This window comes from Alosa pseudoharengus, unplaced genomic scaffold (genome assembly GCF_046254945.1).
Source record: "Alosa pseudoharengus isolate Yale_2024_CS ecotype anadromous, Long Island Sound unplaced genomic scaffold, YU_APseudo_1.1 YU_APseudo_1.1_scf_8, whole genome shotgun sequence".
In the NCBI taxonomy this organism is placed as follows: Eukaryota; Metazoa; Chordata; class Actinopteri; order Clupeiformes; family Clupeidae; genus Alosa; species Alosa pseudoharengus.
In genome coordinates, this window is record NW_027468870.1 from 33,292,626 (window position 1) to 33,316,782 (window position 24,157).

General features: G+C 49.0%; 1 protein-coding gene across 5 annotated transcripts in view; it reads right to left on the minus strand.

The window, feature by feature from the left end:
- mtmr4 (myotubularin related protein 4) overlaps positions 1-24,157 on the minus strand; it is a 61,119-nt gene that overhangs the window by 2,735 nt on the left and 34,227 nt on the right. For 4 of the 5 annotated variants that reach the window (XM_076275104.1, XM_076275105.1, XM_076275100.1 and 1 more), the window contains exons 4-17: positions 19,186-19,302; positions 16,845-16,927; positions 14,656-14,822; positions 14,254-14,350; positions 12,377-12,490; positions 11,795-12,003; positions 6,352-6,480; positions 5,659-5,770; positions 4,778-4,973; positions 4,257-4,442; positions 3,611-3,781; positions 2,924-3,078; positions 700-2,212; positions 176-313 (exon numbers count right to left, since the gene is read on the minus strand). In XM_076275104.1, the coding sequence (XP_076131219.1) occupies positions 176-313; positions 700-2,212; positions 2,924-3,078; positions 3,611-3,781; positions 4,257-4,442; positions 4,778-4,973; positions 5,659-5,770; positions 6,352-6,480; positions 11,795-12,003; positions 12,377-12,490; positions 14,254-14,350; positions 14,656-14,822; positions 16,845-16,927; positions 19,186-19,302 (3,387 nt within the window). The remainder of the gene's footprint in view (positions 1-175; positions 314-699; positions 2,213-2,923; positions 3,079-3,610; positions 3,782-4,256; positions 4,443-4,777; positions 4,974-5,658; positions 5,771-6,351; positions 6,481-11,794; positions 12,004-12,376; positions 12,491-14,253; positions 14,351-14,655; positions 14,823-16,844; positions 16,928-19,185; positions 19,303-24,157) is intronic. The other variant, XM_076275101.1, reaches the window with a different exon arrangement.

The window sequence follows — 24,157 nt, forward strand, 5'->3', positions numbered from 1 at the left end:
TGCACACACACACACACACACGCGCATGCGCAAACACACCCGAAACGCTAACAGCAGAGAAGAAAGCAGCAGTGTGTGTGTGTGTGTGTGTGTGTGTGTGTGTGTGTGTGTGGTGAGAGGCAGGCGTGGTGTGGATGTGTCGGAGGGCGAGAGGTGCGGAAAGAGAGCGAGAAACCTGCAGAAGGCTATGAGGGGCGCTGACCTCTGTGTCCTTCCGCTCGATACGATCCCAGCTGCCCTCGCTGAAGCGGTCCTCGCTGTGGTCAGACAGGGAGTCCTCCTCAGCGCTGTCGTCTGACTCCCTCAGGCACGTCTTAAAACACACACACACACACACACACACACACACACGTCAGCACAGCACTCTGAGGGGAACAAGACCTTCCTTTCATACAATGTTAACTTCATAACTTCATATAAATCACCATAACGTTCATGTCACATGCTTCACATCACATCCCTGCATCACGATGTACCCGGTCCTTCCATTAAGATGCACTGTAACATGGAAGTACAGTACTATGTGCTGTGTGCTACAGCAACTACTTGGAGTTAAAATAACGAGAGAGATGAACAGACAGAGACACAGACAAAGTCACATAAAGACAGACAGACAGACAGACAGACATACTGAGACACAGACAGACAGACCGAGAGACAGACAGACAGACTGAGAGACAGAGAGACAGACAGACTCACAATGTCGTCCTCGTAGTCCATGTCGGGCTCGGAGGGCGGTGTGCAGTACTGCTTGCTCTCCAGTCTCATCTGCAGCTGTCTGACCTGCCGGCGCAGCACCTCCACCTCCTGCTTGTACGTGGCCTCGATCTGACGCAGCCGCTGCTGCACCGCGTCCAGAGCCACCGGCAGGCCGTCGTCGTCCAGGTAGGCCGGAGCCTGCAGCGCCGCCGATGACGACGGAGGCGGAGACGCGCTGGCCGTCGGCGAGGAGGACTGCGCCGCGGCCAGCAGCTGCCGCATGTACGGCCCCGACGAAGTGGTGGAGGCGCACAGCGCGGCGTAGCCCGAGCTCTTCACCGTCGACAGCCAGCTGGAGGACCCGGCGCCGGGACCGCTGCCGTTCGCCGCCGCCGCCGCCGCGGACGAGCGACCCGACGGGTCTCGGTCTCGCCGGCAGCAGTGGCCGTTGGCGGCGCCGCTGCCATTTCCGCTGGCTCCCTGGGCGCGCAGCAGCTTGCTGGCCAGTCGGCGGCTCTGGTAGCCGCCCTGCTGCAGTGCCCCTCCGCAGGCGGACTGCACCAGGCCCTGCACGCTGCCCCACGGCGAGCCTAGCAGCGTGAAGTCGCTCAGCTGGCTCTGGGAGACCAGCCGCCGGGCCGCGCGGGCACACTCGGGCACCCCGCGCTCGCCACGCACGGCCACCAGCTCCCCCTTACACGGGCCCTCAGTCCTTCTGCCCTCCTCTTTAGAGCTGCTCGGGGCCAGGGGCCGGGGCTGAGCCTGGGCCTCGCCTGAGCTGGCCCTCCAGAGCGGAGCCTGCTGGGGCGGGATGGCGCTCTGCTCGGTCAGGGTCTCGGTCGAGTCCTCCATTAAGGTGGGTCGCAGCGGGCGTTTGATGGCCAGAAGCTCCTCGGCTTCGGCAGTGCACCCCTCCAGAGGCTCGTCAAGCTCCTCCTCCTCGTTGTCTGCGTGGGAGACGCCGTTGAGGTCGGGGGGGTGAGGAGCGCTGGCGTCTGCAGCAGCAGCAGCTGGGGAGAAGGGAGCGTCGCCACCGTTGGCGGTCCAGGGCAGCACCTCCTGCAGGGGCAGGGGCGGTGGGAGAGGGGGGCTGGTGCAGCGGGGCGCAGGGGCCTGGTGGATGACCGACGTGGGCACCGAGCAGTCCTGCCCCAGGGAGAGCGGATGGGGGAGGCAGGGCAGAGGTTGCGTGGTCAAGCACAGCTCCTCCCCCTCCTTCGACGCCCCCAGAGGAGCCTCCTCGCTGGCCGGCGCTGTGGCCGGCGGAGGCGTCTGGGGAGGCGTCTCCTCGCATATCTCCACGTCGGGGTCCTCGCTGCCAAGGCCGGTGTCGGGCGTGTGCTCCTCCAGGCTAATGTCAGTGGGGGAGCCCGCCGGGCTGCCCACGGCGTCCAGGGCCACGCGGCCCTCCTGGCAGTGTTTGTTGAGGTTGGGGTCACTGGACGTGCGTGTGAGCGCCACCCCGTTTTCAAAGGCAGACACGAGGTTGTCCATGGAGCGTGTCTTTGGAAGCCTGCAGAGAAAGGGCCATTTAAATGTACACATTCAGTTTCATCTAGGAGGCAGCACAACCAAAACAGCTAAAGCAATACATATTATGTGTATCAAAATGTCAAAAAGTGAAAATCAAAAAGTGAATATTTCAATGTCAAGTGTAGGCATTATGGCTGAAATGCACTTCAGACGCTGACGGTGATGAACATGGCTTCTTGTTTCTAGAACTTTCAGTTGCACTACCTCTGATAACCACTAGAGGCCAGACTTCACCCAGACTATGCAGAACATTGGCTTTGAGACAGGGAGGTGGCAAACTGATCTTGTTCCCAATTTTACATGCAGTTTTAATGTGGATCATCATAATTCTTCATCAATCTCTGCCTCTGAAAACATTGTCTTTTTGCATCAAGGATGAGAGAACAGAGAAATTACTTCTATGCTACAATGAATCCTCAATTTGTGGCTTGTGCCTTGTCTGACAGAATTTACCCCAGCAGACAAGGCACTTAGAAGTATAGCCATGACACTAACTGCAAATGAAAAACACTTGTGTAGTCCAACCCATTCAAACACATTGGAAAAGCGTGGGAGAGGGAATCGTTTCACTGTGAGCTGTGCAGTCTGAGAAGGACTCCTCTGTCTCCTGGACCATGTCTGAGGTTAACAGCCCGTGACAGGCGGCTGTGCCGCGGACAGACAGGTAGGCAGGGACAGGTAGGTGTCTCACCTGTCGAGGGAGCGCGAGGTGAGCTCCTCGCCCTGGCCGCAGGGGGACAGGTAGATCTCCATGGCGTCCTCGGCAGCGGTGCAGGGCGACGAGGTGGGGAGGTAGACGGCCGTCCACAGCTGCAGGGCGCGCGTGTGACACACCGGCTGCAGCACCTGCATCACACACACACACAGTCACTACAAAACAACTCAAAACTGTATGGCTGCAGCCTCCTCTGCTATGCCACATGAGGTACAGAAGGCTATGGGTCACGGGGTGAGGCCCTATCCCCTAGTAAGGTCACATTCATAACAGGTTTAAGCATAACGTGACCCCCTGGGCTTAAAAAAAAAAAACACTAGAAAAGGTGGGGTGCCGGGGCTTAAAGGGGGAATTATGCCTGGCCTTTTCTGATCCATTCATCATGTGTCAGACTGGAATGCTAACTGTCAGACAGCCAGACACCTGACCCCGCGACCTCCAGCGCCTAGCCTCACTTAGCATAAATATTAATAGCATTTTAGCCTTATCCTCAACTGTCAGGTCAGCTTATGACCTGAAATAGCAGTACAGGCCATTAGAAAAAACTAAAAACATGGTGAACAAATGCATGCTCTGCCCACTGGTCAGCCTTTGTTTTCAGTACAAAAGAATTGATCAATCGTTGCCAGTTTATTAAGAGAAGGCCATGGCAGGGGACTGTACCATGTCATGACTGGGTATGTAGAGAAAGTTCTGGAAGTTCTTGTTGCCGGTGCGGAGCAGGGACCAGACGGAGCAGGTGCGCTTGTAGATGTTGCGGGCCTCCCTCTCGCGAGCGTTGTTGCACAGGAACGTGCCGTACAGACACGAGTATGTGTGCTGCACCAGTTTCACCTGCCAGCACAAACAGCTTATTCAGAGCTCACACACACAGAAACACACAAACAGCACTAACACACATACAACTAACACCTGCAACAGACAGTCCCCGCCTCTCCCCCCCACCCACATACACACACAATAAAACACCACATAAGAGCATGAACATAATACATTCAATTCAGAATTAGTTGTCTGTATATAAGGCATACAAGACAAAATACATCTGCAACAAGACATACATCTTGCATTCATATACATATAGTACATGTATAGATACACATTCTGCATTTACACTAATCCATAAATAATCCCCCCACACTTGACTTCAGATGTATGGACATGTGGTCTGACATAGAGATGATCAGATAAGAATCTGGCAGGTGAACTGCATTGTTCAGACACAGCAGTGGAAACGTGTTTATAGGGTGTGTGTTTGTGTGTGTGTGTGTGTGTGTGTGTGTGTATGTATGTGGGGGACGGGACTGACCAGGAAGGCCTCGTTGAACTCAAACAGGCACGGGAACTGCTTGAGCAGCTGGTGCACGCAGTCCAGCCACTGCAGGAAGACGGGGCACTGCTCGCTCACGTCGTCGGCGTTCTCCTGGTGCCCGCAGCGGTCGCCAAACTTGTGGCCGAAGTCCAGCCACTCAGTCTCCACCAGCACCTGGAAACCCTGCACAGGAAGAAAGGAGATGGCATTTAGACAAACGGGTCCATTAAGCAGAAGTACATCATGTATATTGGATTGAAACAGTTCGTCCAACATCATTGACTAAAGCTATTTGGCCAAAGTTATTGGAAGGACACTCAATAATGAGTCAGGAGACATGAAAATCGTTTGGTCGTAATCTATTGCCAAGTTATCATACGAGAGTGAATGAAATAGAGAAGTTATTATACAAAAGTTTCTCTTTGTGCCAACTATACAAAACTTTGCAACTGTGTTTAATGCGGAGTCATTGTCTAAAAGTGTCTGAAACAGAAAAGGCAGGTGGGACGAGTCTTCACCTCCATGGTCCTGTAGAAGGGGTCCAGGAGGATCTTGGCGAGGGCGGCGATCTGCGGCGTGCGGTCCCAGCCGTCCGAGCAGTGCACCAGCACCGGCCGGCCATCCCTCTCCACCGCCGAGCACACCAGAGTGGCTGCCTTCAGCATGACGGACAGGTGCTGCAGCCAACGGGTGCTCTCCAGGGCCGAGAGCCAGCTAGAAAAGGAGGAAACACACCCAAGTGGACAAATATAAGACACGGCCAACCAAGGGGAGCCATCTTTTCATTTCTGACCCAAAGACTCTCGGACTGAGACAAACAAGGTGTCATGATTTGGAGCTGTGAGTCAGAGTTCAGCGGAGAACCTGTGGCATAGATAGTGGATTGACACGGCTATCTGGGTCAGGGTGTGCTTTTTATAGAGCTGGAGAGCGCCGCGCAGCGCCGCTAACGCTGGACGGGGAAAGGGCAGCGCGAGGATCACTTTACTCTGCTGACATCACCCACCCTGGTGCAGCACCGCACACAAGAATGCTGACAAAACACACACACCACCGGATACTTGCTCAGACTCACACACACACAGCCACAACTACAACACCACAGCATATGTAGATCCACCCATACATACGCATACTACATCCAGACACACACACACACACACACACACACACACAAACGACTACAACAACACAACATATGTAGACCCCACACACATACGACATCCACAGACACAGACACACAGTGTGCAAAGACATGCAGCCCCACACACACACACATGACTGGACAGCCGGGAAGGCCATCAGCAGAGCGAGGAATGTGTCTAGAGAGCCCTGGGCGGTTGTCTGAGGGCAGGAGGTGGTGAGGATGTGACAGGAAAGGTCAGCAGGATCCACTTACTTGCCAGGATCCGGGATCTGACTGCACACCGTCCGCAGAGCCTGGAAGCTGTTCCTGATGGAGTGGATGTTTGCCATGCCCATGAACATAACCTCACAGTTAGGGTAGTACTCTGTGAGAAGACACACACACACACACACGCGTTATAGAAGGGGGTTTTGACACTTGACATTCAATACGTGTAAACAGTCATGCTAAGAGATGACAAGGCAATTTTTAAAAATAGCCTCTCTTGTGAAAGAGTGCTGGATGTTTTCACAGGCTACTGTATGTGGACTGGGATTCGTTACACATTTTAGGTTGTGCTCAATTTTTGCTTGTGTTTGAGAGACAGAGTACAGAGATAACGACAGAGAGATGAAAAGAGACAGGGGAGGTGGCGACCCCCACCCCTCCCCACCCCACCCCACCCCACCCCACCGCCATTCACAAGGTGACTCTTGTATCGCTGCGTCTCTGTTGTTTGGAAAAAGAAAAGGGCGCTTGGTGTTGCAGCTGTGACAGGGGAGATAAGGATGATAATAACACAGGACAGAGTGGAGAGGCCGACTAATCCCCCCCACCACACCCCAAACTGCAGGGGCCCAGAGTCTGACTAATCCCCCCCACCACACCCCAAACTGCAGGGGCCCAGAGTCTGACTAATCCCCCCCACCACACCCCAAACTGCAGGGCAGGATGCCAGGTACCGACCTTCACACTCGCAGCCGCCCCCCTTGGCACGGTTGGCCACCGCGGCTGTGTAGGAGCGGGCATCGAGGATCAGCAGCTTCTGTGGTGCAACGTTGGCATCGGGGCCTGGGCATCCAGTCAACGAGGAATCTGAGAGAGGGAGAGAAGGAGAGATAGAAAGAAAGAGAGAGGGAGGAGGAGAGGGAGAGAGAGAGGAGGGAGGAGGAGGAGGGATAAAATGGAAAACATTAGCAGTGTGATAGATAGTGCTAGCGTAGGCCGTCCAGTGGGGAAAATCAATAGGGCTCCTGATGACCGCTGCAGCACTCCTGGCGCCACGGCAATATGCAGACACATCTCATTGAATTAAGGGGGGGGGGGGTCTGTGGCTGGTCCTCTGGAGTCCATTCTGGGACAGCATGGACATTAGAGCTAAATGGGGCCATTCCCCAGGGCACGTTAGGGGGACCTCAGGGTGGAAAACTATGGAGGACCTGACTCACCATCTGGGTTCTCCTATAACTGATTACATTATAGAAACCTTGGTACACTGTAGGACATTTACTTTCAACCACAATATTCAACACTGTGAGTGTTTCTACCATTGGGTCCACCCAGACATGCCCGTAATAGCTGTAAAAGTATTGTGTGTTTATTGAGATATTCCAGGACATCCTATTTAACATATTTAAGTCCCAGTGTGTGTGGGTTTGGGGTCCCAAACTGAAACGCTGTTTGTATGTGCCTCTAAACCGGGCTTCCAGTGAAGCTCTGCGCCTATTAGCGCCAGCCAACTTCCTGTCTGAGCTCACTATTCGGGTTGCATGGAAATTTCTGGAAGCCTGTCTGTTGCCAAGACCACCAGCCTCATTTCTATTCAAGACAGAGGGAGAAGACAGAAGAATAGTGAGTGAGTGGAAGTGTGTGTGTGTGTGTGTGGGAAAGGGGGGGTGTGTGTGGGGGGATGTGTGTGAGAGGGAGAGAAAGAGAGGATTGAACGCAGGGATTAAAGTGAAAATAAAATATTTGACTGAACTTTTTTCAGGCCATAAGTCATACGTTGTTCATATCTACCTATAGAGATAGCACCCCTTTTGTGGTCGCGACCTATTGGTTTTTAATGTACAAAAAGATGCAAACAGCAAAGTAAAGGGAGTATTCGCCTTATTCACAAAGCGGCCATTGTTTAAACCAAAACGAGGCTACAGGGTACACTTACTATATAATGCCACCAACAGGTAAATGCATAGAACATAACAATCCTATGATTTGTGTACCCTGTAGCCTCGTTTTAGCGGCCATTGAGATTGAGTTTTCCTGATGAACAAAACGATATTTCAGTACCATCCCTGACCATTGCTGACTAGCCATTGCTGTTCTTTTCTACTGCAGCAATATTGTAGAAAGGCTTTACCTTACACTCTTATTTAATTACTTCAGGCCAAAAGTGTTTAAAGGGGAGAATTTTTTTCTTATTAATATGCAATTCAACACCAAGTAAAATCTACAAAATCAAGTTTGCAAGACTTCCCATTTCCTCATCAAAGTAAAGAAATCAGAACATTCGAGATATTGTTGCCTCATCCGCATAAAAAGGTGCCATGTGTAATGTCCGCCAAAAAATCAATTCTTACTCCACATTCCATAAAAGATGGGGGCAGTATACCTCCGAAAATGAGTTGATCTACCCTAGAGTAACAACCAAGAAACGTGTATTGCAGTTTGGCTGGCGGTTATGTTGCCCGTATACCGCCTCCCATGGCCGAAACTGGTATTATGACACCTGTCGGGCTGTGGCTAGTAATTTAGCATGCTAATTCAGGTTGATATCTCTGCAGCACTATACCTTGTCATTTTTTAATGACATCATCGCCCTTATTTCTTCTCATTCTTTTGATGCGTGTATCTCATTTTTTGGATATTTTTACCTCAATTCTTACACATGGCACCTTTAATGAAAACATGGTAGTTTTGAGTTTTACAGACAACTAAGTTTTCCAATGAGCAGCAATACTGTGTGTGCTCATGCAGGAGGTCTGCACATTTGATAACGGTAATCTGGAGAGGGCGCTTTTGTCTTCAGCAACAGGTCGTATAAGGTTGACAAGAGGTTGCGATATGGGGGCGGAGCCAGAGGGGTGGCTCCGGGTGGCACAGGCCACCCTTGAGATTCGATTGGCCACCCCAGGTGCCACCCCAAATCCTAGTCTATGATTGGCCGTTAACATGGTCTAAGGCGGGACCTTTCTTGATGCACTTGCAGCAGTTTGAAGTGTCAAACGTCAGAAATGTAAGTGGCAAACACGCTTGCCTTTATTGGCCTGCGGCACAATTGAACTGCGGACCGAAAGGTTTCCCCGATCAGGAAACACTCCTTAATTCGCAACTTTGTGTAGGCTTAACAGAGGTAGCCTAAATATCGTGCCTATGGCGATGACAGCTTTAAAAAAACAACAACATTTATTTCACTTGTCTCGCTGGATTGAAGGCAGAATGTGGGCTGTTGCGCAAATAGATGAATGAGGGTCAGGAGATTCCGTTAACAAAAACCTAAAGTTTTGCTAACATTTTCTCCATTATTATCGTAAAATATGTCTCCATGCAGGGCAGGGCTGGTTCTAACCTAGGCTAGGCTACTATATTTGGGTGGGCTGGTAGAAATTTTGGGTGGGCAACATAGCAAAGCTGTCAAATTGGATCAAAACATAACATAAACACAAAACAAACACAAAACAATCAGTACTACCTAGCTTGAGTTGCTGCAGCCAACAGCCAGGGATAGGCAGTATGTCTGATACATGTATTTAAAATACTAAATAGTATGTAGTCATTTTTATTTTATTTAGTTGGGAAAAAAAACATCATATTTTGTATCAAAATACTTCATAGGTTTGTAGTTTAAAAATACTGCCAAATACTTTTGGTAAAACCAATAACCTACTTTTGGTGATGTGATTATAAAAGTGCAAAACAATGAATGCAGCACTGGTGCTGACTTGCCCAGAGTTGTTGTGATCAGAATATTGAGATTCAGGCAGATAAGTAACATGTAGGTTGCTCACACACACAATACACTCCTTCAAACCAACCTCAAGTTTCTTGAGAACTTTAGTCATCCAATTCGAACACATGGAACCGGTTATGTGGTTAAGTTGCACAATGTGCACAATGTTTGCTCACATCCACAATACACTCCTTCATACCAACCTCAAGTTTCTTGAGAACTTTAAAGTTGGCTATCTGTGCGTCACAAACACGACTGACCCCCTTACTCAACAGTTCGCGATGATGATGACAGATTATTTTTTTTATGCTAACACGCTCAGTCAAAACCGTCCGTCGCAAATTGTGAAACACATTGTTGGACATGTCATAACAGACGGGATAATAAATTGCATAGGCTACGGTTTATATTGCGTCTTTACACATGTTAAGCCCTCCTTACACTGACAGACTTTGGAAAGATTTGCAAATATTTGGAAAAGGACTTTGGAAAGACTACAGTCTCAGACCCTCTCACATCTAAAGACAAGTAGTAGAGTTTTAAGTCACTGACTATGATGTTGCAATCAGACTGCAACTAGATTCCTTTAAATGATTACCCATCGTGCAATAGATAAACAGGAACTGAAATAATAGCCTACTGAACTCAAAGTCGTATTTTCGTGTTTCTGCAGCATTGTTTCATGCGTGACATCCCTAACCGATATAGAGTTGTTCTGTCACATGGAAGAGCCGACTAAATTACAAATATTATAAGAATAACAAATAATCATATAGACTACTGCTGTCGCCTACTTTGCCCCTTCCTGTTTGGTGTTGGAGAGAGGTCACTATTGTTTTTTATAGTTCACGTCACTATTTGCATGAGCCACGGCTAGAAAGACTTGCGATAATATCGTCGTAACGGCAAAACTAGAAAAGGACTGACTCCGACTGACTTAAAACCGCTAAGATTGGCACCTTACACTTAACGATCTAGTTGACGGGAGCGCGCCGCGATTCCAGCACAACTCCCATGATTTCTGTCCGACTTTGGAAATTTAGTCGCCAACTGTGATAACAGACCAAAATTGTACAATGTAAGGCCGCCATTAGTTGCATTGATTAAAAACTGTAACACTAATAGGCTACATCGGGTGGCATCAGGCTATCTGTTCAAGTCATAGGTGACACCCAAAATGAATGACCTCCCCTGACAAGAGTTCGCGATAGTAGGCTAAGAAATTGTATTGATGCACGGAAAGAACACAGCATACGCGTATCTCCGAATTCGCACATAGACCTCACAATGTAGGCTTGGCCACCATATCCAAAAAAGTTAAACGGATTGGCCAACCTCATCAGCTGTATCGATTGTGTCACTATATTCCAACTTGTAGACCGTTAGTCCTCCAGACGTTTTTTTTTTAAGCAAACGCCCCAGGCCAATGAGACAATCGTGTAGGCCTAGCAATAAACAAAGCGAAACTCATGGCTGACGTATCTTCTTTAGCGGTCACTGATTGAGACACAGAAAGTTCTCAAGAACACTATTAGGTCTTTAAAGATTTAACATCACACACATTAATTCATCGGACCCCCCCCCCCCCCCCCTCCTATTTTTTTTCTCATCGGATCTGCATCGATCTCAAATATGGCATTTCTAGAATCAAATTGACGGAAATCCGCCGCACGACGGATAACTTTAATCCTTGTGAACGAGAGAGACAGAAAGAGAGAAAGAGAGACAGAGAGAGAGAAAGACTTCCTCCCAACCATAGCCTCACATTCTTGGCCACCAACATGCAAACAAGGTGGCGAACAAAAGAGCCACTGCCACCCGACCCTCATGCATCCGGTCCAAATGGGAGATCCTTTATCTGTGGCTCCACTGATGCGTATGAGGGTGATATATGTGCGTGTGTGTGTGTGTGTGTGTGTGTGTGTGTGTGTGAATCTTAACAAGAAACTAATTAAAGATGGCATTTCCCCCAAAAACGGCTCAATGTAGCATAATATCTGATTGTGGTGGCTATTGTCATACAGGTACAAAATTATTTTAATTGGTGTCTCGTCTCCATCCGGGGATGACAGACTGAATTGGACCAGCTGGGCTGTGGTGTTGAAAAGAGAGAGAGAGAGAGAGAGAGAGAGAGAGATGGAGAGAGATGGAGAGAGAGAGGTGACAGAAGGAATGCACTAACGCTCTGCTTCTCTGGGTTGTTCTTACTATTGGGCCATTTCACACTATGCAAAATGATAAGTCATGATTTACATGGCATCTTTTGGACTGACCAAGAGTGTATTAGTTATTTTTCATTTCTATTGTCTCTATGTTGTTACGTCATCCTAAACACATTTTTATGGATCGACAGTATCTAAGCTACACAGTAGTGATGGATGAAAAAAGCAGGAGCTGAGGGCTTTTTTGAAGTAGTCTCATGTGAACTAATCTTATGGTACTGTACTGTAGCTAGCTCACCGAAGTCACTATCAGAGCTGTCGGGGCCGTCTCCCCTGGCCTTGCTGCTGCTGCTGCTGCTGAGGGCCCCGAGTCCCCGGTTGCCGCGGTCCAGCATGCAGGCCTTGGCGATGGAGGTGACCAGGTACTCGTCGTCCGTGTTCCTCCAGCCCCACCAGCTGATCTCGGGCTGGCTGCAGCGGGCGATCACTGCCCCATTCCTCTGGTGTCTGGAGTGGGAGGGAGGGAGGGAGGGCGAGTTGTGGTTTACTGATGTAAACATGTGCTGTACTAGAGCAGAGCCTGACCAGGTAGACTATAGTGCTAAGGGTTTCAGCCATTTTTGTCCCAATGCAGTCATTGGCCATCTGCTGCATTAGTGAGTCAACAAGAAATATAGGTATATATTTCCACACATTCAACATTGTTTCCAAATTAAAAGAAATGGCATTTTGGGCTCTTCTATGATCAGCATGAGGAGCACTTAAAAACAGCACAGTAGTGTACATGACCAGGTGTAATGACGTGTGCTTAAAACCCTAGCGTTGACATATTCAACGACCAAGTATATAGGAATGTGTGTGTGTGTGTGCAATGCAGTACCTGTACACCACAACAGGGATCCTCTTCCAGGAGCGGAAGGAAGCCACACTCTCCAGCTCCTTATCTGTGATCCACACGGGAACCAGCAGCTTCTGAGGATAGCTGGAGCACAGCCTGGGAGAGGGGAGGAGAGGGGAGAGGAGGAGAGGAGGGGAGGACGAGAGGGGAGAGGAGGAGAGGAGGAGGGGAGGACGAGAGGGGAGAGGAGGAGAGGAGAGGAGGACAGGAGGAGGGGAGGACGAGAGGGGAGAGGAGGAGAGGAGAGGAGATGAGGGGCGAGGGGAGGAGAGAGGGGAGGGGAGAGGAGGAGAGAAAAGGAGAAGAGAGGAGGACAACTTAATCATACCGAGGAAAGAACAGGTTCCACATCATACAAGAATAATAAAGTCAACCATATATAGGTGTCACAGTGTCCTATGAGTCATCTTCTGGAAACATCTGAAGTGTTTCCATTGATATGGCACCTGTGCTAAATATATCAGGATTACACTTCAATAGCCCACATGCATTTTAAATACATTATCACACAATCTATAGCTTTAGCTACCCACCCACATTTAAATGCTCGTGTGCCGCCTCTGATTAACTCTCTGGCTGAGTCATTGATTTGCCTTCTGCTCCCTCTACTCTCTACCTCTCTTCTGTCACCTGAGCATAATGACACCTGACACCGCAGGGCTCCAGATTAGTCCCATGGCAGACTGATCCCTTGTTTCTCTCCCAACACTCTATCAGAGTCACTGACCGCCTTAAGTTTGTTATGTCAGAGCTGGGAGTATCTGGCTGGTGTAAGTGTGTGTGTGTGTGCAAATGTTCTTGGTGTGAGCCGTTTTAGCCAGTGTGTATGTGTGTGTGTGAGAGATAGAGAGAGTGTGTGTGTGTGAGAGATAGAGAGAGTGTGTGTGTGAGAGAGAGAGAGTGTGTGTGTGTGCGGTGCTCTCAATGTGAGGTGTTATAGTCAGCATGTGTGTTTGCAGGCGGTCTTGGTGTGGGGTATTGTGGTCTGTGTGTTTGCGGGGTTCTCTTGGCGTGAGGTGTGGTGGCCTGTGTGTGTGTGTGTGTGTGTGCGGGGTGTTGTGACTCAGCCATATGAGCGGGAGCCCCAGCTGGTTTAATTAGGCCGTTTCTCCAGGCCTGCCTCACTCACTTGTCCCCCGCAGGGACCCTTCCTCTCCGGGGACGCACCCCCTGCTGATGGGTTGAGAGTACACCCCGGTGTGTGTATGTATGCGTGTCTCAGTGTTTAAGTTCCAATGTCTGTCTGTGTGTGTGTGTGTGTGTGTGTGTGTGTGTGTGTGTCTGTCTGTGTGTGTGTGTGTTCCAGCATGTGTCTGTCTGTAATTAGCGGTGTATGTGTCATAGTAGCGAGATCAATGCGTCTATTCATTCATATGAGTCATTAGTATACACCTTTGCTTGTGCTTGCGTGGGAGTGTGTAGCGCCTTCAGTGCCACTGAAAACACATTCAATTAGAGACTTAAAAGCCGCCACTGCCACCAATAACACAACTCCTCCTTTGCATTCACCACCTTTGACTTGTTCTCTTCACTAGTCCAGTACAATAAGCAACAATGCCAACGCCAACCAGTTACCCTATAGCTAAAAGGGAGCTATGGGCTACTTGGTCTTACCCACTTCCAGTGAATTATGCTAAGCTAGGCTAACGTGTGAGACTGGGTTTTTGCACACACAGGTAAGAGAAGAGTAGTCTATGTGTCCTCTGATCTAACTGAGGTATGCGACAAATAAGCTTATTTCCCAAAAAGTTGTCTCCACATGTCCAGTGGAGTCCAGGTCGAGAAGAGAGGGCAGGACAAGACGAGGGTGTAGCGCACACAGTGCATTTAAACAGTCCTGACCACGGAGCACGACGTACTTGTAGTTGCTGTTGAGGTCAGATATTCGCCAGGCGTTCTGCATGTCGTAGCCCATTCTCTTCACCTCCACGTCCAGTCTCTGAAGAACATGGTCTCCTGATGGGAAAGACACACAGAGAGTGAGTGGAGCGCCACAGGTCTCATGAACCACGTCTGAACTTGAATAAGACAAAAAGGCAAGCTGAAGAGTCGGCAGAGGCGTAAAATGTGGACTACAGATGAGCTAGAGACTAGGGTGGAGGTGCTACTGAATGCATTCTGGGAAATGACTGTATACAACGAAGGACAGCGTAAACTTAGTCGAAAGTGGCTTCATGTCTTCAGAGCAGTAGTACCCCACCCACCCCATGCTGTCTGTGTTGTCCACAGTCATTGGTTTGTGTGTACGTGGTGCGTCTCACCTGGGCGACACAGGTGCAGGTGCTGGTCCTCGTCATCGGCGCTGCCCCCGAGGCACCAGGCGTGGTAGGCCAGGGCGAACAGGTCCTCCAGCCGTGACGGGTGAGCTATGGCACGGTTCAGCCGCTTTAGCCACTCCTGGCACTGCTTAAACGTAGAGAAGTGGCACCTGGGGGGACGCAGGGAGGGTCAATAAAATGATGCATTTTGAAGAGGGGTGACAGAAATAACAACATGAATAAATCATTCTCTTCTAGTCAGAGGCAGTTGCAAGCAGAGAGAGAGAGAGAGTCAGCCAACACGACTGACTGATTGACTGACTGAGGTAATGGTGTCTGTCAAACAGCAGCCTTTCAAATGCTAACCAGTGAACGACAAAGTAAACACCTTATCAATCAGACTTTCCACTCACTCCATCTACCTCTCTTTCTCTCTCTCACACACACACACTCACACACACACACATGATCTACATTACTGACGATTCTGAGAGCACATAATCATTTTCTCCCACACACTTCATTTGCTACAATAACAAGAAAAACGAGCCGCTGCTGCCAGACTCTCCAAAAGCCTAAAGTGAATCGGCTTCTGTGTGTGTGGGGGTGGGAAACGTCCGCTCGGCCTCACCCGCCCGCCCAACCAATCATCTTTAGCCAGCGGGCCTGACGTCGTCTTTTCCCCCCAAACACATGCTCTTTGGTGGAGACCAACAACAATGGGGCCTTTCTGCCGAGAGTGGAAAGATGGCAGGCGTTCAGGAGTGTTGTCATGGGCTGTTGTGAAGCTCGAGTGCTACTGGCGAGCTACGCTGTGCCGCGGCAGAGAGCGCACTCTCAGCGTATCAAAGGCAGGCGGCCATCATAAAAACCGAGCGTGGTGTGGGCCGGATAAATCGCTTTTACGGAGAACGTGAGAATAGCGCCTGGTGGGAGCGTTTATCGACACTCATTAAACAGGAGACTGGACGTTACTGTGGGGGTGTGGCGGTGGAAGCAATTAACATGGAGAGTATCAGCGATGAATGCATAGAGCAGGATGCGAAGGAAGAGAAATTGCGTATGTGAGAATGAGTATGAGTAAATGAATGAGTGAGTGAGTATGTGTGAGTGAATGAGTATGTGTGTGTGAGTGAGTATGTGTGTGTGAGTGAGTATGTGTGTGTGAGTGAGTATGTGTGTGTGAGTGAGTATGTGTGAGTGAGTGAGTATGTGTGTGTGAGTGAGTATGTGTGTGTGAGTGAGTATGTGTGTGTGAGTGAGTATGTGTGTGTGAGTGAGTATGTGTGTGTGAGTGAGTATGTGTGTGTGAGTGAGTATGTGTGTGTGAGTGAGTATGTGTGAGTGAGTGAGTATGTTTGTGTGAGTGAGTATGTGTGTGTGTGAGTGAGTATGTGTGTGTGTGAGTGAGTATGTGTGTGTGTGAGTGGGTGAGTGTGTGGGTGAGTGTGTGGGTGAGTGTGTGGGTGAGTGTGTGGGTGAGTGTGTGGGTGAGTATGTGTGAGTGAGTGAGTATGTGTGTGAGAGTGAGTATGTGTGTGTGTGAGTGAGTATGTGTGTGTGTGAGTGAGTATGTGTGTGTGTGAGTGGGTGAGTGTGTGGGTGAGTGTGTGGGTGAGTGTGTGGGTGAGTGTGTGGGTGAGTGTGTGGGTGAGTGTGTGGGTGAGTGTGTGGGTGAGTGTGTGGGTGAGTGTGTGTGTGAGTGTGTGGGTGAGTGTGTGGGTGAGTGTGTGGGTGGGTGAGTGAGTGTGTGGGTGAGTGTGTGGGTGAGTGTGTGGGTGAGTGTGTGGGTGAGTGTGTGGGTGAGTGTGTGGGTGAGTGTGTGGGTGAGTGTGTGGGTGAGTGTGTGGGTGAGTATGTGTGGGTGAGTATGTGTGGGTGAGTGTGTGGGTGAGTATGTGTGGGTGAGTATGTGTGGGTGAGTATGTGTGGGTGAGTATGTGTGGGTGAGTGTGTGGGTGAGTGAGTGTATGTAAGTATGTGTATATGTGTGTGTGTGTGTGTGTGTGTGTGTGTGTGTGTGTGTGTGTGTGTGTGTGTGTGTGTGTGTGGGTGAGTCCTTGAGTGAGAGTTTAATGGGGAGAAAGAGAAACAGACAGAATGAGATCATGTAGCTGCATGAGTGAGCAATTTGTGTGTGTGTTTGTGTGTGTTTGTGTGTGTGTGTGTGTATGTGTGTGTGTGGCAGCTACCTGACAACTTTGGAGTCCTTGCAGATGATGTGCAGCTGGAACATATCTCTGCTCTCCACATTCTCAATCAGCCGCAGAGGCACCTGAGGAAACACATTTACACATTCAATCATATGAGCATATAAACAAACATACAAACAACAGCAGCAGCAGCAACAACAACAACAACAACATCACTCCAACAGAACTCCGCTGCTTTATAAGGACCAACACAGATCATAACCATAACAGTGTCAGTTTTACCAAGTCACTGCAAAGGGTTAAGAGTCTAATGCAACACACCTCCTACCTCATAACTGGCAGGAACATATAATTACAGGAACATAGTGCCAGAGTGGCTGACAGTGAGACTTACACACAAACCAACTACTGTTATAAGTGTGATGAAACAGGTAGCATTGCATACATTATCCACCTACACAAAACTCAAAAAGATTATACCAAATTCCCAAAAAACAGCACAAACGCAACTTCCAGGGAGGCTGAGCTTTGATTGGAAAGTAGCTACAAATCTCTTTTAGCAGAGGCTGAGACAAGCGGGCGCTGAAAGGGGATACATTATAATTTTACACAGAGGAAGAGAGGGTGCCCTTTAATCAGAGAGCGTTTGGAAAGGAGAGGGGGTGGGGGTGAATATGAGGGGAGTGAAGGGTGGGGGGGGGGGTGTAGAGTACTCACAGAAATCTCATTGTCCACACCTGGGTATGTCTACAACACAGAGACACCAGGGACACAGAGAGAGAGAGAGAGAGAGAGAGAGGGAGAGAGAGAGAAAGAGAGAGAGAGGGAGAGAGAGAGAGAGGGACAAAGAGGGGAGAGAGGAAGAGGAAATGGAGAGATGACTCAGTGGAGAACAGAAAAAAAAACAGAACAGAGTGGAGGATAAAAAGGAAAGAAAAGTAAAACTGTGCCGGCTGAGCAGAAGTAAAAAGAAAAGCAGTAACATGTGAACAGAAATGAACATGTTAAGCAGAGTGAGGAGTGCAGCCCAGTGAATGTAAAACAGGAGCACAACAGAACACAACACAACAGAAGAGAAGAACGCCAGAGGGAGAGAAAGATCACAGAGAGGCTGTGGAGGAATGGAGAGGAGGAGAGAAGGGGAGTAGAGGCCTACACCATGTGAAGAGAGCTTTAGGAAGGAAGCAAGGAACAGGCAATGGACAACGCACACCACACCACACCACACCGACACACAGACACACACACACACACAGGGCTTTCCATTTCATCTGAGTGAGCCCGCTGTGGCGGTGAGGTGAGGAAAGGCTGGGTAAGGCCAGGCTGGCGAGGTCAGTCCAGGGCAGGATGGCGCCATGAGGTGGCCGAGGGACACGTGAGGCCCTGGGGGATGGCAGCGCCCAGCAGGGGACACATACGCTCCCCTGGCATCTCCGCTGATGCCACACTCGGACCGCTGCTGCGGCCACGCTGACTGGACAAGCCTGGTCAGCCTCACACTGCAGCACAGCTGTCAGCAGTGGCGTCACAGCGATATATTTAGCCCAACTGCTCTCTACGACTAGCACCATTAAGAGTGCGGCTGGCTCAGTATTGTAGATTTCCTATCTGCGTCACTGTAACTGCAGTATGAAATACAATTTAAGATGCTGGGAGAAAGTAATTCAGTTAAGATGCAATTCCCCCCCCCCCATCCCCAGAGCAGCCAGTCCTGTTTGAATGAATGCCCTGTTTGTTTGTGTGTGTGTGTGTGTGTGTGTGTGTGTGTGTTGGAGATTGTGACGATGGCTTGGGTACACATCTCCTTAGTTCCCCTAATGTCACTCAGGCCTTTTTAGTGCTTCACAGGCACCAGCTTTGAGTGCAGAGGAGAACACTTCAGCACAGCTGACTCACGTCCAAGTAGGCATGAAGGGCTCTAGTGTCTGGGAGAGGGACTATAGGATCGGGCACACAGTGCGCTCCTGAGAGGGCTTATCTGGGCTGACCTGGCATGTATGGTGGGTGCTGGTGTGATGACGAGGCATGGGAGCGTCTGTGCTGACGTGCATCGGACCATGTGGGAAAACTTAACCCTGTAGATGAGATATGCAGGAGACACACACACATGAACCCTCATGTTTTGGCCTCCATGGCTGGATAAGGCCTACCGAACCCACTGCCCCCTATGAACCGAGTAACTCCGTCTATGACCATGATTGGGCTGTCTTCTGCCTCAATTTGGCCTTCCAAGTGTGATTCTCTAGAAGTGATGTAGTTCTCAGTCCTTTTTGCATTCTAAGTGTAGTTCTGTTGAAGTGACGCTGCCCTTCTTTGGACAAAGTCAGAAAAGTCACAGAGCAGAGACCCTCATGTCTTTGACCAGTGGCCAGTCTCTTACATTGATAATGGAGTCTTTGAACTTGATGTGCAGCCTGTAGTTGGAGATAGCTATGATGGCGTCATCAGCGCGGCCGAGATACTCTACTGCCTCCCCCTGAAGGACTGGGAAGGGAACCTGCAAACAAATAAACAAACAAACAAACAAACAAACAAATAAACAAACAAACAAAATAATGTTATGCCGAGTTTCACACGCAAGTATCACAATGACATAACAACTGGACAAAAAAGCATTGGACATTTTATGAAACTGTAAAAATAATTAAGGTAATGTGTCAGAGGAAAAAAGAAAGTCCTTGTGTTTCTCCACGGCATTTTAAAATGCGCTGCTCGGTTCTCTACCAACCCTCAATAGCCCTGGGCTTCTTCCCAAACCCAGAAGAGAAACGTGCCCAAAACTTTTTGGAGGTTTTTAAAAAGCTACCCTGCTTTTCATTTGCAGATGCCTCTGTGCCAGTGGGGTTAGTCTAGCTGCCCACCTGGTGCCCTGAGGCTGTGTGGGCACAGTGAGCATTGGCACACAGGGCCTGGTGTGTGTGGGCACCAGGGGTAAAACTAACACAGAGGGGTCTCAGAACTCAGAATCGAGCTGCTTGTGATACTTTATATATATAAAAATATAAACATCCCACCACTCCTCTTTTTCATGTTAACGTTAAACAACACAGAGCACTGCACATGGAGGTGGACGCCGGATGCTCTGAAATAGCCAGATGAGAAAATTCCACTCCGCGGAGTCAGGAGCCATTAACCCTGCTGTCCCCTGAAGGCTAATAGGGAGGAACGCTGAGTGACAGCTTCATCATTGCCTAATCATTGAGCCTGCAGACGAGAGGTGCACAGACACATCTGAGGATTCAATCCAACAAACAACATGTTCTGCCCATTCCTACTTGTTCTTTGGAACTGGAAGAGACTTGCACTTGCAACTTAATTAAGAAACTCATTAACGTTCAAAGACAAGTAAATGTAAAGGTTAAAATCTTACAAAATAAACAGAACCAACACAATTGGGATGGAAAACGTTCCAACAAAAGAAATTGTGCATGTATATGTCTGTGTGCCTATAGAGTATGTGAATATGAGAGAAGGTATGAATCTGTGAATGCTTGCATCTACAGATTTAGACAGGCCTAAGGAGACCTTTGAGGGGATAACACTTCAAACGACAGAGTATTAATGCTAGCAATGGGGCAGCAATACAAACTCTTGAGATGAAAATCTTGCTCCCCATAGAATATCCTTTAAAAAGGTTCCAACCCTACACTTGGAGAGAAATCCTTCAGCCTGTCGTCTTTAAGCCCTTTCCAAACCCTTCAGGCTCACAGCAAACACACACTGCAAACCCATCGATTGCCAGGAAATAGTTCCAGGTGGAAAAACAGGTTCTTCTTTGGAGTTCCAATGGAGTCCTTTAGTGGCAGAGATGGTTCTTCTGGGTTATATTATAAATGATTTTCTATTAGCCCCTACTGTATCAGTGTTCTTCAGTGGGATTGGGATTAAGAGCGGAGAGATGCTTTAGTTTGGTTTTATAACTGTTACAAAACAGCAAGACACACAAGCAACTGACATGCTGATGGTCCATCCATGGAAAAAAACAATCTGCCCAAAATGCACTGCACCAATCCAGATATTAGTTCTTTATAATCACATGTATGGACAGACTCTTTGTACGCTCATTAACAACAAACCCATGTTGATGTCCGTACACAATGGAAAAAAAAACAAGATAGACAAGTTAATTCAAATAGAATTAAAAAAAAACTCCACATCCAGCTTTAGGCAGACAGCTTAATTGTTCCTGTGTAAGAGAGTGTTTAAGAGAGCTCTGCTGTGTGTGCATGGAAGCCGCACTAAGAGCCCGAGCGAGAGAGTGACTGAGCGAGTGTGGAGATGGGGGCGACGTGATGGGCTGTAATGGGGATGTTTGAAGCCGTCCATTAACTTCGCTCTTGTACAAGTCCGCCTTTTCTGGGGTGACTCCAAGAAAAAAAGGTGGGTGGCAGGGTTGGACTCATTAAGATAATTAGTTGTGATATGTGCAAATGAGAGCACATTATTCATGTCATTTGCACATATCACACACATCGGATCTGGTCTGCGTTCCAGTAGAGAAGATAGAGACGGGAAGTGGTCGAGAGAAATGGAACAAAACATGAGGTGTGCAACTCATGCAACTGTGTATGTGCTTGCGCACACGTGTGTGTGTGTGTGTGTGTGTGTGTGTGTGTGTGTGTGTGTGTGTGTGTGTGTGTGTGTGTGTGTGTGTGTGTGTGTGTGTGTGTGTGTGTGTGTGTGTGCGCGCGCGCGATGTTAATAAAATGGTAGGTATTAGCAGGACAATGGAAGCGAGTAGGTAAATGTTTTGTTTACTTACCCTGGAAATCCAGAGTTCTCACGAGAGCACAATGGAATTGTCTCTGCGAGACATTATGGCAATGAGCAATGATACACGTTACTTTTACCCCTTGCATCCCGTGGAAACAATCAAATCGGCGTATCTGATATAGGCGGGCAAGAGGCAAGCTAAACTGATGACGACAGCGCTGCAACGTTGGAGGTCAGTAAACATTGATTGTAGTGTTATCCAATTGCGTCAAAGTCCAGAATCATTCAGAGTAAACATTGGTCTAGTGTTGGTGCCGCCCCTCGAGTTGGGCCATTACATTGTTCGATTACATTGTACCCTTAATCTTTCTAGATTATCAGGGTCTGGATTTTCAAGGCTATGGTTTACTCTGTCTAGACTCCACAAGAGACAGAGACAAATGGTGCAGAACTACAAATATACTACATGCAATTAGAAGCTATCAAACGAGGAGGTCGACATCAACATATGAAATGCAGGCATACGACAGGTCTGATGCTTTACTACTTTTAGCTAATGATGTACGGAGCCAAAACAGCGTTCCCTTACTGCCACAAATGCAATCAAGGGAAAAAAACCATTCATATTTAGCAATTTCTTTTCTGGACATCATCATCATTGAGGAAACTTGCTGCGTTTATGATTGCCTGACAACATTGCTCAAACAATTCCCCTAGGTATCATCACCTTTAGAGGCGTCAGTTCATGGCAACCACACCCCTGGGTGGACCACAGACAAAACAGGCCGTCTGCGGTTAGCAACAGGTAATCTCTTCACAACCACGAGGGAGTGTTGAGCCAGCTCCCTTCCGATGTTTCATCTGTGACGCCATGCCTTTGCACAGGCTGGACATGAACACCTGAGAGACCAGATCAAACTGGCCATAAGTAGCGGACAAGAACAAGAACATGAACACATGCAGAGTGGAAGAAAAAGAAAAAGAAAGGCAGGACCACCAGGGAGTTCGGGGAAGGAATGACTAAACGGCACCATAACGACTCTGCCCACCCGTCCGCCCACGACATTTCCACCATTAGTCGGCCGAGTCGGAGCCAACAGCTGTGTTCCGCTCAAACGGAGGAAATAAGAGAGCCGCGGGGAGCGCTGGGAGAGGTCCGGAGAGCGGGCGTCTTCGATCGATCGATCGACCGCTGCCAAACGTCGCCAACGCAAGCCCCCGGTTAGGCTCTCCTCCGACCTCCCGTCTCCTTAGCGTCCATTTTAGGATTAAAAGCTTGAGTCCTATAGCGCCATCACGCCTGTGACTCAGCCCAACAGCAGTGTGCCAACGTGGATCAAAAACATACAAAATAAAAATAATAAAGGACATCGAGGGATGAAAAATTAAAAAAAGAACAAGTCCTGGCATCTACTCTGCTGCTCGTCTGTCAAAGAAACTTCCAATTTGGCCATTTGGCAAAGCAGAGACAGTGTGTGTGTGTGCGTGCGTGCGTGCGAGCGAGCGAGTGTCTCTCTATGTGAAGATTATTTAAAAGAACCAGTACAAGAGGAGGAAACTTGAACGCATGTGGTACTGGAAACACTGCAGTGAAACTCTTCCCACACCCTCCCACACACACAATCACACCGTGAGACATTACTTCCTGGGGTGACAGGGTGGGAGAGGGAGAGCATTCTTCCCCTCATCACCCATCTTCCAGGAGAAGAAAAGAGACAGACACACTGAACACCGGTCCATTCGATCCCCTGCATTGCAAATCCAGCCCCCACAGACACACAGGGAGAGGAGGCACATCCTTGGGCGATGAAAAGGTTAAACAGAGAGCAGACCGAACAACAACTTCCCCTTCCAATTCATCGAGCCGACTGGTCTCATTTGCATATAATATCCGGCTGGATGGAGACATATTAAAAATTACAGCCATTTAGAGGATGTGACCCTGTTCTGCAAAGGGACAGGGGGGCATGACTCGCATCCCATATGATGATGTGCACAGAGACAACGTCACAAATGCAGGAAACCCAAACCTATATAGAAGCATGACCCCCCTCAGGAAAGGCAGGTGACCTATACTGAAGAATGGTGTCATATACATACACCACATATACCAGATCACATGGACTCACTGTATCTCTTGTACACTGAAGGGATGGACTACCCAGTCACAGCTGCTAATAACAAATAATGGTGCTTCTCACGTGATCAGGTTTTACATGGGAGAGCGTGCGTGAGTCAAAGTGCCTACCCTTCCTGGAGCACTGCTCACTGTAGAGAGGGACAGAGAGAGGAGTGGGGAGTAGAGCAGAGGGAGCTGAGCTGAGCTGAGCTGAGCTCTATGTCTGCCTGAGACTGCAGCTTAGACAGACAGCTGGCCTGGCCAGGGCCTGGGCTTGGATCGGCTGATCACCCTGCAGAGTGTGTCTGAGGGACCACGCTGGGCTCTGTTTGTGCGTTGTCTCCAACCCTGTGTGTGTGTGCGTGTATTCTGGTGTCTTTGGACTGAAATAAGTGCATGAGTCACACTGGCTAGGCAAGTGCAGCAGATATGGTCACGTTTTCTAACGCCGTACAACCGCCGGCCGTGTGGATGACACCACGCATGACATAACAGCAATACAGACAGATGAACAGAGAGA